General features: G+C 47.8%; 1 protein-coding gene across 1 annotated transcript; it reads right to left on the reverse strand.

Moving 5' to 3' along the window:
- Positions 1-5797: 5797 nt before the first annotated feature.
- On the reverse strand, positions 5798-12630 carry LOC124481923 (SHC-transforming protein 4-like). Its single transcript, XM_047042214.1, has 14 exons — positions 12394-12630; positions 12138-12216; positions 11434-12014; positions 10261-10331; positions 9375-9441; positions 9172-9291; positions 8920-8973; positions 8507-8558; positions 8221-8347; positions 7930-8104; positions 7645-7717; positions 7455-7530; positions 6836-6983; positions 5798-6575 (listed from the first exon to the last, which is right to left on the reverse strand). Exons 2-14 carry the CDS (start codon positions 12187-12189, stop codon positions 6387-6389), a joined length of 1785 nt encoding a protein of 594 aa, XP_046898170.1. The 5' UTR covers positions 12190-12216; positions 12394-12630; the 3' UTR covers positions 5798-6386.
- Between the last annotated feature and the right edge of the window lie 207 nt (positions 12631-12837).

The raw sequence follows: 12837 nt of genomic DNA on the forward strand, positions 1-12837 counted from the left end.
TAAACTTTCTCCTAAACTTTTTTTTTTGTCCTGCTCTCGCGATACACAAATTCCATCGCAAATTATGTGCGGTGAGTTTAACAGGAGTGAATGGGATCCCAGACTCATACAGCAACAGCGAGAGTCTTACTCACAAAATGCGGTAAGCGTTTACTCAGCACGTGATGGCACAAGATGATGTTTTCCAGAAACAAGAGATCATAACAGACATAATGAAACTGCACGCGAGTCCTCCCCATGGCATTTTCCCTTGAGATCATTGGTGTATAACGTGATGACAGACACCTGTTTTTTTCTTTACTTTCTAATAATGCGTATGGATGTAAATCAAACGACAGTTACAAGGCATGGCACTTCACAAGTCATTGACAGCCTCCATCTAAAAGATTACTGCCTCAGCTAAGAAGATGACAGCACATCACTTAGCGATCTAAACATCCCAGCCCACACAGCTCTTTAAGAGGGAGTCACATATTCCAGTGTTGTTGGGAAGAGTGAGGCAGTAATCTGCCGTGGAATTATTACCATCATGTCTAGTAAACACGAGAAAACTAAGATTTAAAGTTAACAAATGTTGGGAAATTGTGCTAGAGAGTACTCTGACCATTACATCCTCCAAGGAGGGGAGGGGATGGGTTGGGTGGGGAGAGGAGAGAAGAGAAGAGGAGAAGAGAAGAGAAGAGAGGAGAGGAGAGGAGAAGAGAAAAGAGGAGAGGAGGAGAGGGGAGAGTCTGGACTAGCTGACCATGGGAGTAGTTTGTTTGGACAGGGAGCGAGTCCCTCCTAGGTCGACTTGGGTCAGTCCAGCTCACTCAGACGAGTGGAGCTGAGCTCAGCGCACTGCGGGGCCAGGCCTGGGTGTGAGGAGCTGGGAGCCTGGCGTTAGAAGTACAGACTGAACTGCAGCGTGTCAGGTGTTAGAGGACCACAGTTTGGAGAGCTCAATAAGGCCTGAGCTCAAAGGGACCTGGGTTGCTATGTTGGCCTGGCCTGGAGGAGACTGACTTCTTGTTACCCTGAGCCAGGACGGGGTCAAACTGGCCTGGGTCTGACTGCATCATTAGGCTGTATGAGTGAAGGGGGAGGACTCTAATTTTGTCTGTTGCTTCTCCTGGTGTGTGTGTGTGTGTGTGTGTGTGTGTGTGTGTGTGTGTGTGTGTGTGTGTGTGTGTGTGTGTGTGTGTGAGAGAGAGAGAGAGAGAGACAGAGAGAGAGAGAGACAGAGAGAGAGAGAGACAGAGAGAGAGAGAGAGAGAGAGAGAGAGAGAGAGAGAGAGAGAGAGAGAGAGAGAGAGAGACAGTGTGTGTTTGTGTGAGTGTGAGAGAGAGAAAGTGGGTGTGTGTGCGTGTTAGTGGGTGTGTATGTGTGTGGGTGTTAGTGGGTGTGTTTGTACGTGTCTGTGTTGCTGTTATAGTGTGTCTGCTCTACATCATTAGTGCTGTTAAGAGTTTACAGCCAACTCACAGCCATCTGGACTGAATAACCATAATGGATATGAATATGAAAATGACATTTCCCGTAAACATATGGAGATACTGTACTCCAAACACACACACACACACACCCTTCCACATGCGCGTACATAAAGTACAGTCTGAGTTTATTGGTGAGAATGATCTTCAGATGAGTGGTCTGTTGTGGCGTGTTTATCTACTGGTTAGCTGCTAACATGCAGGTTGTCCCATCAACAGGAAACGGTCTGAGACATACAGACCCTGAGGTACTGCAGACAGATTCTGCTCAGCTATCATTTATTCTCATTTAAGGACAGCCCAAGCTTAAGCAGGTCTTCCTCTCTAAAGATAAATTCACCCGACTCTCTAAACTAGCATCCAGACAAAGGTTACATTCCCTACACCCAATCCTTTTTGGCCATAAACCCAAATATATTCCTCCCTATCATTCCAGAATTGTCAAAAGCATTACTCTTCTTCTTGATTCCCAAACTTTGCTAGCCTCCTGTCTTGCTGCCTGTGTCACATATTTCCTTCAGACAGTTTAATGGTAGAGATTGAGATCAGCATTGGCTGTTCTTAGAGCAGTAACTGTAGCGAGACTTTCTCACACTGTGTGTTGTCTTTGGCACTGCGGGCAGCGGTTCATTTCCTTTTGTCTTCTCCTGCAGAACGGCAGCCAATATTCATGTGAAATATTTCTCAAAAATGAGTCCAAGCAGAAACCCAGGGACTTTTTCTTGGTGTAATAACCATGTCTATGAATTGTTTTAGTTAGCATGGGTTCCTTCAGTGCAACGAGAAATAATGTTTCATAATTTTGAGGGGTGATTTCAACATATTTTCAGTACTGTATTGTACGTTACCATTGGGAGTGCGACTGATGTAGTTCCAGCACTGGACTCCTCCTCTAACAGATATAAATCTGAACAGGATACAAGCAGAGGATGGACAGGATGAGTCATCTGCTTCAACATCCAGGGACCAGTGCTCAGAGACTGGCTGGCTTCTAACACTGCGAACACAACCTCCCCCATGAAGCCACAGCAACGCACAACTCCATCTGCTCATGGGAAACCTCAGAGAGAGAGAGAGAGAGAGAGAGAGAGAGAGAGAGACAGAGAGAGAGAGACAGACAGAGACAGAGACAGAGAGAGAGAGAGAGAGAGAGAGAGAGAGAGAGAGAGAGAGAGAGAGAGAGAGGAAACGTTGATTCCACACAGCTATCCATCACATCTATGAATCTGTAGGCTCAAACACAGTGCTGTTAGGCTCCAACACAGTGCTGTTAGGCTCCAACACAGTGCTGTTAGGCTCAAACACAGTGCTGTTAGGCTCCAACACAGTGCTGTTAGGCTCAAGCACAGTGCTGTTAGGCTCAGACATCGACTTGAACACATACGCTCCAATAAACAACTCATGTTATCCTCTCTCTGGTGGCTTTGGGCTGGATGACTACATTGGGACAAACTAAAAGTCGCTGAGAGGCTGAGGTCTCACCGTCACACCTGGATCACACAATAATAAATAATATTACAAAGAAATCATTCCTGGCTCTTACATCTGGCTTTGAACTGGATGTCTGGGTTTAGGCTGGATGTCTGGGTTTGGGCTGGATGTCTGGGTTTGGGCTGGATGTCTGGGTTTAGGCTGGATGTCTGGGTTTGGGCTGGATGTCTGGTTTTGGGCTGGATGTCTGGTTTTAGGCTGGATATCTGGTTTTAGGCTGGATATCTGGTTTTGTGCTGAATGTCTGGTTTTGGGCTGGATGTCTGGTTTTGGGCTGCACTTGTCTGGTTAATCTGCTGTCTTATCGCAACATCTGATTGAAGCCGTGAGGGTTTGTGTGTTCCTCTCCACACACACATTAGACGATGCTGGGGCTGTAAAACGTTCCCTGTTGAGTTCATCCACCACAATATTACCATCACCATCTGTAGCACAAATAAACACAAACAGAAAAACAAATAGACTCATGTTCTATATATATCTAGTGTTTGTATACACGTGAAAAACCCCATGGATGAACATGCAGTGAAACAGAACACAAAGATGTAACACAATGTTATTGCCTGTACTGGGGAACTGTAAACATCCCCACCCTGCGTACCGTACAGAAGGCCATGAGAGAGAAACCCAGTTGGGCTTTGAGACTCTCTTATCCGTGATTAGGAGTGAAGAGACAGGCAGATGAGCGAAAAGAGGAGGGGAGAGATGGAGGGAGGAGGTGAGAACGAGATGAGGAAGAGGATGGGTGAGGACAGCAAAAGAACCCAGATTGCCAGTGATTCACGGTGACGTTCGTTCTATTGTTGTCAGTCCTTGACCGAGATCCATTGAGCCTAGCCGGCCAAAGCATGAGGAAATTGCTGAAGAATTGAGACCAAAAAGAGAGGGAGAGAGACATGGTTGCTCTGTTTGAAGATGAACACCAGAAATATTTTGGTTTACATGAGAGATAAGGACATTTAATGGACAGAGAGAGAGACAGGGAAAGAAAGAGAGGTAGATGGGATGAGTGGGGATGTGGGATGGCAGAACATACTGAGAAAGGGAAGATGGATGGGCATCATTTTCTGTTTCCTGCAGTGAGTAAAAATATCAGCCAATCAAAGCCAGAGTCAAAGAGGGGGAGCGAGAAAGAGAGAGAGATAAAGAGAGAGAGATAAAGAGAGAGAGATAAAGAGAGAGATAAAGAGAGAGAGAGAGAGAGAGAGAGAGAGAGAGAGAGAGAGAGAGAAAGAGACAGAAGAGAAGGAGAGAGAAGGAGCCAGAAAGGGAGACAGGGGTCAGCGCTAGAACTGTAGTCCACCCCTCCACAGTCTACTGCTGGGTCCAGAAGGGCCGACAGGGCAGGGTCTCCGACCGTGTGAGCGAGTCACAACCCTCACCTGCTCCTCTGGTTCTTTGGAGGGAAGATATGGAAACCCAGTGAAACCCAGAACATGGTAAGATCTCTAGCAGCTTTCTGTCATTCCACATCTCAGCTGACCTCTGTGTGACTCTGATAACATTGAAATGAGCAACAATTTCACGCTTGTGTACCCTGGGGGCTATTTATGAGTTGAATTGTTCTTCTCAGTCCCTGCAGGGCTTGGGAATGCTTTGTGTGAGTGGGGGGGGGGGGAGATTTCTAAAAAAGAATGTAATCACTTGATCATCTTCTCTCTTACACAGGGCTTCGTCGAGGTTAATTGTATATTTTCAGCTGCAGGCATTTAGCTGCTTCTGGAGTCCTCTCAGTCCCTCTGACCTGAAGAGTTCTCCACTGAACACTGGTCTATGTGTGTGTGTGTGAGAGTGTGAGAGTGTGAGAGTGTGTGTGTGTGTGACAGTTTCTACCACAGTGTTACAGTGACTCCCACCAGGGTGCCCACGGCTTGATCATGTGATTGAGCGTGACTCCACAGGTCAACCTCACCTCACATGACTCGGGTCGCTAGGGATGGTGAGATGCCACACGCGTGCATGGGGATCTTGCCCGAGAAAGACATCATGGATTAGCTCATTGTTGGTCTTGGTGACTTGTGTTGGGCGAGGTCATTCTGAATCAGAGAAAAAGAGGGATGGAGAGAGAGAGAGAGAGAGAGAGAGAGAGAGAGAGAGAGAGAGAGAGGGGAGAGAGAGAGAGAGGAGAGAGAGAGAGAGAGAGAGAGAGAGAGAGAGAGAGAGAGAGTGAGAGAGGAGAGAGAGAGAGACATGGAAAGAGACACATGCATACATTCAGGTTCGGGGGTTTAGCTGTACAAACGGGTGAGGATAACAAACATTGAATTACACGTCTCTGGCAGATTTGAACCAGACGGTGTCACCACAGGTGAAAGGCTCACAGAGGTGTGAGGTTTCCCCCGACCTCCTTGTCCTCTTCCTCCCCAATCTCCCTCGTCCTTCAGCGTCTCTCCGTGGCTCCGTGACCCAGCTCTGACATGGGAGCTTGGCCGCTGGTGATTCATTTGGGTGAGACCCTCCAAGCTCTTTTTATAAGATGAATGCTGGGGCTACGGCCCAAAAGCAAATCCAAACAGTCAACAACATAGTTTCAGGATACAGTCATCTCCTATCCCTTCAGTACACAGTCACTGTAGGAGTGATAGCTGTCTGAAATCTGCTAAGAACACATTTTCCATTCTGTTTTACGTATGGGTTCTTGTGTATACGGTACACAGTGTTTATGACTCGGTATATTGTACTGTGTGACGCACAAAATCGTTTTTTTTAATTACATTTTAAACACACACACTGGTGGAGTGAGTCATCTTGATGATATGGTAATAAAATGGCACCATCTTGTGGCAGTGAGAAACAGTACGTCGATGGAACGTCACATCGACCAGTTAGCAACCCTACATTACCTAACCCTTCTGATTCACACATGGAAATGACTTGACATTGTGCCCAAAATCACATTATCTTTATGAAAAAGTATTGGCAGAACAGCTTGCATAATTGGAGAGCTTTAACATACAGCATTAGACTAGAAAGTAGGATGTGTAGAAACAAATTCATATGACAGAGGTGAAACATACACCACCACCATATACCAACTCTATACTTCTATACAAAATACACTGTCGTTTATCCAAAGAAACATCTGAGAGCATTCTCCAGTATGACCGGTCCCAGTCGATCCCAGTCCTCACTGATGTTAGCATTCTTGTGCTATGATTTAGATACTGATTGAAAGTCTTTTGCATGGAGAGTGGTCATTGTCATCTTCATACATATGTCACATTTCATATTGAGAGTAACATTCTTTTACAAAATACAAACTTGTTTTCTGTCACAGCTTGTCTGCTGGTCTATCTATGGAATCTACAGAGAACGAAGCCACATCTTCCAGTGCCTCAGAAGACCTAAAGCTCATCCTACCACTCAGAAACACTGACGCACAGAGTTGACGGATGTGACACGTTTTGACTGCCAACTGACAGTTACGCCATGTTGTCACTGCCGTTGTCTGTGTGGGTATGTGTGGGGTGTGTGTCCGGGGTACAGAGTCTCTGCAGGACAGGTTGCCTCAGAGAGAGTTCACTGCTCCCAGAGATGATGGGCGTCTGGCTGTGCATGTGGAAGCCCACAAGGTGGCCAACGCTCAGGAACACCTGGTCTCTGGTCCTTACCTGAGGAGGGGGGGGGGGGGGGGGGGGGGGGGAGGGGAGGGGGGGGGGGAGTCATCAAATCATGTCTCATCCACCCACACATATAGTACACACACACACGCATACACACGCACAGGGCAACACACACACATGCACACACAGAGCAACACACACGGCCATACATACACACGAGTGGCAGCCCACACACATGCACACACACACACACAGACACATGGCAAAACACACACACACAGGGCAGAACACACACCCCACAACTGTACCTGTCCCTGCGGGTCGACCAGCAGCAGATGCCTGGCTGTCCTCCCCTCCAGGCCACTGAGAACATACTGGCCAGGAGCAGAACAGCTCTCCCTGACCAGGAAGTCTCCACTGCAGGTCAGCAGCTTCTCCGCCTGAGCCCTCCCCAGCCTGGACGAGGGAGGAAGAGGAGAGAAGGAGAGAGAGAAGGAGAGAGAGAAGAAGAGAGGAGAGAAAGGGAGAGAGAGAAGGAGAGAAAAAAGGAAAGAGAAGAAGGACAGAGAGACGAAGAGAGAGAAGAAGAGAGAGAAGGAGAAAGAAGGAGAGAGAAAAAGAGAGAAGAACAGAGAGAAGGAGAGAAGGAGAGAGAGAAGGAGAGAGAGAAGGAGAGAGAGAAGGAGAGAGAAGGATAAAGAAGGAGAGAAGGAGAGGGAAGGGGACAGAAGGGGAGAGCAGGAAAGAGAAGGAGAGAGAGAACGAGAAATTACGCTTAGATCGATACCATTATTATTATCATCAGAGATGGAGAGTTTCGGGGTGAAAGTGACTTTTATTTGTCTCCGTCAAATGAGCCAAATAAACGCTCACACCACCATGAACCGTCCTCATCATTGGACTTGCTGTGGAGAGAGACTGGTGTACCTGCCATGGTACCACTCCTCCTTCTGGAGCTGGTCCTGGGTCAGTGCCTCGGCCGCGCTCTCAGACCACACAACATCTGTGGTCAACAGGAAGGAGGAGAAAGAGAACTGCTCAAGGAACGACCTGTTGAAACCTGTTGTTTTTACAGTCTTGAAACTAAGCAGTCTCTGTTGTGTGTTCTGTTTCCTACCTGCAGGTGGAGCCAGAGGCTCCTGAGTGAGAGAGCAGTTCTCATACATAGACACAGCCTGGGAGGAACAGACCTGCAACAAGAAAAGATGAGTCATACAGGAAGACAGAAGATATGTGTGTGTGTGTGTGTGTCTCTCAGTACCAGTATGCTTGTTGTCATTGTGATTTTGTGTGTGCATGTGTGTGTATTCAGGTTCCTGTTTGTGTGCCAAGGAGGTTGATAGATATGTGTGTGTGTGTGTTTGTGTGTGTGTGTGTGTGAGATACATTTGAATAGTCCTACTGTCTTTATCCCTGCATCGTCAGCCTGGTTCTCTGACGTGCGCATGTCCTGTATTCCTCCAGGAGGGGGCGCTTTGCCAGGAATCTGGTTGTAGTATTCATGGTCCTGACTGAGTTGTCGGACTTCACGGATATCTGTCATCTCCTGGTTCCAGAGCCCTACCCCTGTGGTAGCCCTGCACACCCACAAACTCAGTTAGTCTTACGTGTTCTCACCATAATACCAAACTACTCTACAAACAAACCATAAACACACAAACTGAATTTGACCATGAGAAGAAAGGGTGCTGACTTGTGATTGGTGGGGAGCAGAGAAGGGGTGTGGCTGAGGAGTTGTTGGAAGCGGGTCTCAAATGCCTGGCCGATGCTGTTGATGACCTCACAGGCCTGGCCTGGGGCACATTCTAGAATGTGGCATGCTGTCAGAGAGAAGGGGTGGTTGGTCTGTTGGTTGGTTGGTTGTGTATTTGGTGTTCTCTATCTGGCCTTTTAAAGTGGACGATTATCCTCACAAACATGACATAGGAGGTGGAAAGATGGTTAGGGAAAAATAATTGAATTGGAATTAAGTCGTTTACCTCTCTGGTTGATGGAGTCTTTGGCTACGTAAGCAACATAATCGGCCATGTCCTACAAAGACAAATCAAACAGACTGAGCGAAAGCTTGAAGATTGTGGTGATTTGGCAGAAGCGAACGTTTGAAAACTCAATTAAGACAACGACATGGACAAGCACTGTGTGTTTGGTGGATCACTACCCACCTGACATTGCCTTCAAAGTAAATAAAAGTACGAAGCATAACTGGTCAACAGGAAGCAACTCTACCTCCCATTAATAACAGCCAACAGAACAGTAATTAGCCTAAATTAGATTACTCACTGTCCGTGTGTGTGTGTGTGTGTGTGTGTGTGTGTGTGAAGGGGCATGCTTGTGTTTGCTCATGCGTTTCGATGTTACGTTCATACAAAGAGTTTCTAAGAGTCAAACTTACAGGATCTCCTCCAGAGGCAAACGAGATGGATTGCATGGGATGATGGGCTATCATCTGAAGAGAGAGAGAGAGATAAAGACAGAAAGAAAGAAAGTAAAAAAAAGGCAGGAATAGTTGGAAAAATGACTATCCGTATAACTATAAATAAAATAATTGTCTTACAATTGAACCACGTCATCATCCTCATCCCTCATCATCATCCATCATCCACCATCCCCAGTAGTCTCATTGAGTACTCCATCCCCCCCTTACCCTCAGGGAGTTGGCTGTAGTCAGAACCACACTGTCAGTTGAGATGGTGAGGAGGATGCTGGTCCCAGAGAACTGGAGGTTGCTTTGGCCCAGAACGGCTGACAGTCTTTTAGACAGAAGCTGGCAACAATGAAAAAAAGGTTATTGACTTGTGTGTGTGTGTGTGTGTGTGTGCGCGCGCACATGTGCGTGTGTGGCCTTACCCTTTTACTCTTTGGAGTTGCTGTCTTGGTTCCTGGTGTCTTTTTACAAAGTCGGCTTATTGCCTCACTGCAGACACAGACACAGGCACACACACGTATTTATTTCACAACCATGATACCACACACCGTGCATCAGCATGATACCACACACTCGTGCATCAGCATGTGACTGTTGAAACGACAGGACAATGTAAGCATATGTACCAGAATATAGCGAACGTAAAGCCAATTATTTTAATCAGCGTAATGTGATTCAAGTGGGCAGATGAAAAACAAAGAGCACTTGAACCTTGTGTGCATTAGAAACCACATCATAGCGGTTGTCATAGATAAGTCTGGACTTTTCTTCCTCTCCTTATCTCCGCTAACAGGGTTGTCTTTGCAGAGCCCTTGTTACACAGGTCACCGAGGTCTACAAGCCAGCAGACATGGAGACACAAACGTAACATTATCCTTCCATCCAGGAAGCAATGGGCCAAGAATTTTCTTCCTTGAAAGCCAATTACCAGAGTTAGTCTCACTGTCTCTCTTTCTGTCTTTTTCTCTTTCTCTCCCTTGCACTCTTTCTTTGGCTCTCCATCTCTCTCTTTCTTTCTCTCTCTCCTTCTCTTTATAATTTCTCCAGAGATCATTAGGGGGAAATTCATTTAAATGTAATTTTCTGGTCCATCATTCAGGGGGCAGTGGTCGTGGACACGGTCGGCTGTGTGCCTCTGGATCAGGCATCAGCACGAGGATGTCAAAATCAAAACACATTCTGTTCAGGGGCATTTTTATATTAACTTGATTTTCCCCTTCTTCTTAATAAGTCGGAATCAACAACATGCTTGTCTGCGATGACAACCATGTGGACACACACATACAGTGTAACTTGTAACTCACTTACCGTGTGACTTGCATTCTTGTGTTGAAGTCTAAAGCCCTCATGGACTGGATCACTTCCAAACTGCCCATGTACTGAGTGGAAAACAAAACAACAGACAAACAAGTTGTAAACAACAATCATGTCAGAGTCAGAAGATTCTAAACAACAATCATGTAAAACACATGAAAAGCCCTTTACACGTAATACTCAGATGTTTTTAGTGAAGTTAGACTGTACTGTAAATCGTCTGTGACTAGATTATGAAGGACAGGCTGGTCCAGGTTACAGGCATCACTCATTCAGCCATGCTTCAGGGCACAGAAACACACTCCCTTCTTTAACTCTGATTGGCTCCCAGCCTCATAACAACTGACCCTGATAGGCAGGAGCCAAAATGAGCAAGTCCTGCCTGATAGAGGCCATACAAAGATCAATACACATTGAGTGAGCGTGTGCTTGTGTGTGTGTGTGTGTCGGGGGGGGGGGGGGGGGGGGGGGGGGGGGGGGGGGGGAGTGATGGTGTGTGTGTGTGTGTGGGGGGGTGATGGAGTGTGTGTGTGGGGGGGGATGGGACAAGGGTTAAAGAGGACAGTAAGTCAATCAGCCTCTGTGTTCATTAGAGCTCAGTGGCCTACAGGCCAGGCTTCTGCTGACCAGTCATGCACACACACCTCCGGTCCCAGGCAGCATGGGCTCTACTGATACCGGATCTCCACACACACACAGTCACACACACACACACACACAGTCACACAAGCAAGCATACACACAGCGGATGCAGGGAGAAGCATAGAGCCAGGATGAGTCACGACTGCCCACACAGGAAGCTCTGTCTGAGAGGGAGGGGGCCTATAGGATGGTGTGAGAGTAGGGGTGTAGGTCCAAAGAAATTGTATGTGTGTGGGTGGGTGTGAATGTCGATTTTAAACTCTTTCAACTAGCATTTATTGCTAGGACTGTCTCCTTTTTTTCAGGTATTCAAAAGCATCCTGCACAAAGTTATGCTGCCGGTTGGAGAAATCTGTATAAGAAAATCTGTCATCATAAAAAAATCCAAACATCCAAAATAACTGTTCACAACACAGCAAAACGAATTTACTCTAAATTAGTCCACACATATCCGGAAAGCCAGTGAGCCCAGTGTGTCTGTGCGTGCAGGTGGTTCTGACAGACGAGAGGGTGGTTGGTGAGTACCTTAATGTGGGGATGGACCATCCTGTTCCCCCTCCCATCCAGAATGTGTCCGTCTGTGCCAGCTGACCCCTTCAGACAGGAGACCAGGTGGCCCCGGGTCCAGTGATGACTGGCCATCTGACGCAGGGCGATGGGCCTCTCCGTCAGCTGCAGGCAGGAGTGAGTTTGGCTGGAGGTATGATTCAGGGGGAGGCAGGAGGTCTGGGGCAGGGCGAGGGTCTTTATCTCGGGGGGTTGCTTGTGGATGAGCAGCCCGCGGGCGGAACCCGAGTCCCAGTCTGTTTGGGACAGGCTTCTGTCACCATGCCTGTCCGTCTGCCCCCTGAGGCCCAGCAGGGATGCGGGGCTGTGCAGTCTGATGTTAGCCACACGGGGGATGAAGCCTCTCAGTGTGGACGAGCCCTGGTGGTCCGGGGGGGTCCGCGGGCCCACCTGCGGGGGGAGGGGTCCCAGGCAGCGGGTGGGGTCAGAGGTCAGACAGGGGTCCGTCTTCAGGGCCAGAGCTCCTTGCGATGGGTATTCCTCCAGAGAGGTGAGGGAGTCGTTGCGCAGGCGACTGTACTTGGAACGCTGCAGCATGCCTGGGGTGCACCAAGAGAAGAGGGTAGTTACTGTCCGACTGTGCCCGAGAGGACAGATGCATGGGGGGGGGGAGGGGTTCTGTCTAGATATGTCACCTAGAGATTGTTTGGCCGTCTGGTTACCTGGGAGGAGTCCTGTCTGTCCTTTCAGCCTATGAAAGGTCTGCTCTCTCATAGTCAGAGACCAGGGATGGCAGCTCGACTACAGGAGATACAGTGCAGAGTTTTACTCAGTTAGCACAAACACAAAACAAAATATTGTGACAGAATGTCTAATGAAAGCTAGTTTTCTTGTACAATCTGCCCTGGTAAGCTTCAATGTCCACAACTCACCAAATAAACGGTGTTGTTTAAACAAACTAAATCTGTAGTAACTTACCTGTGTGTCTCTGATGGTGCTGCAGGAAGCCTGACTCCCTCAGTGTCGTCTAAAGCTCAGTCCTAACCCGTCTGGCTAACGCAGAGTAAAGTCCAAACATCTTACTGTCCGCAACACACACTCCTACACACACACACTCAGACACAGTCCTTCCTCTGTTTCGTCCGCTACTCTTTCAGTCGTTGTGTGTTGGTAGCACGCTGGCCAGGTCTCTCTGTCGCTCTCTCTTCTTCTCTCTCTGATGGCGCAGCTTTTATGAATGAACTTTCTCTTTTTTTTATGAATGAGCATCCCTCCCTCCCTCCCTGCCTGCCTCTTTCTCTCCGACTGCGCATGCTGAGGGATGTGTGAATGAAGCGGAAGGGGAATTGACTGACAGCCCCCCAGGCTCCCCCCTCCCCCCGTAAACTACTGCCCAATCACAGCGAGGCAGGGTGACTCATG

This window comes from Hypomesus transpacificus, chromosome 19 (assembly GCF_021917145.1).
Source record: "Hypomesus transpacificus isolate Combined female chromosome 19, fHypTra1, whole genome shotgun sequence".
Taxonomy (NCBI): Eukaryota; Metazoa; Chordata; class Actinopteri; order Osmeriformes; family Osmeridae; genus Hypomesus; species Hypomesus transpacificus.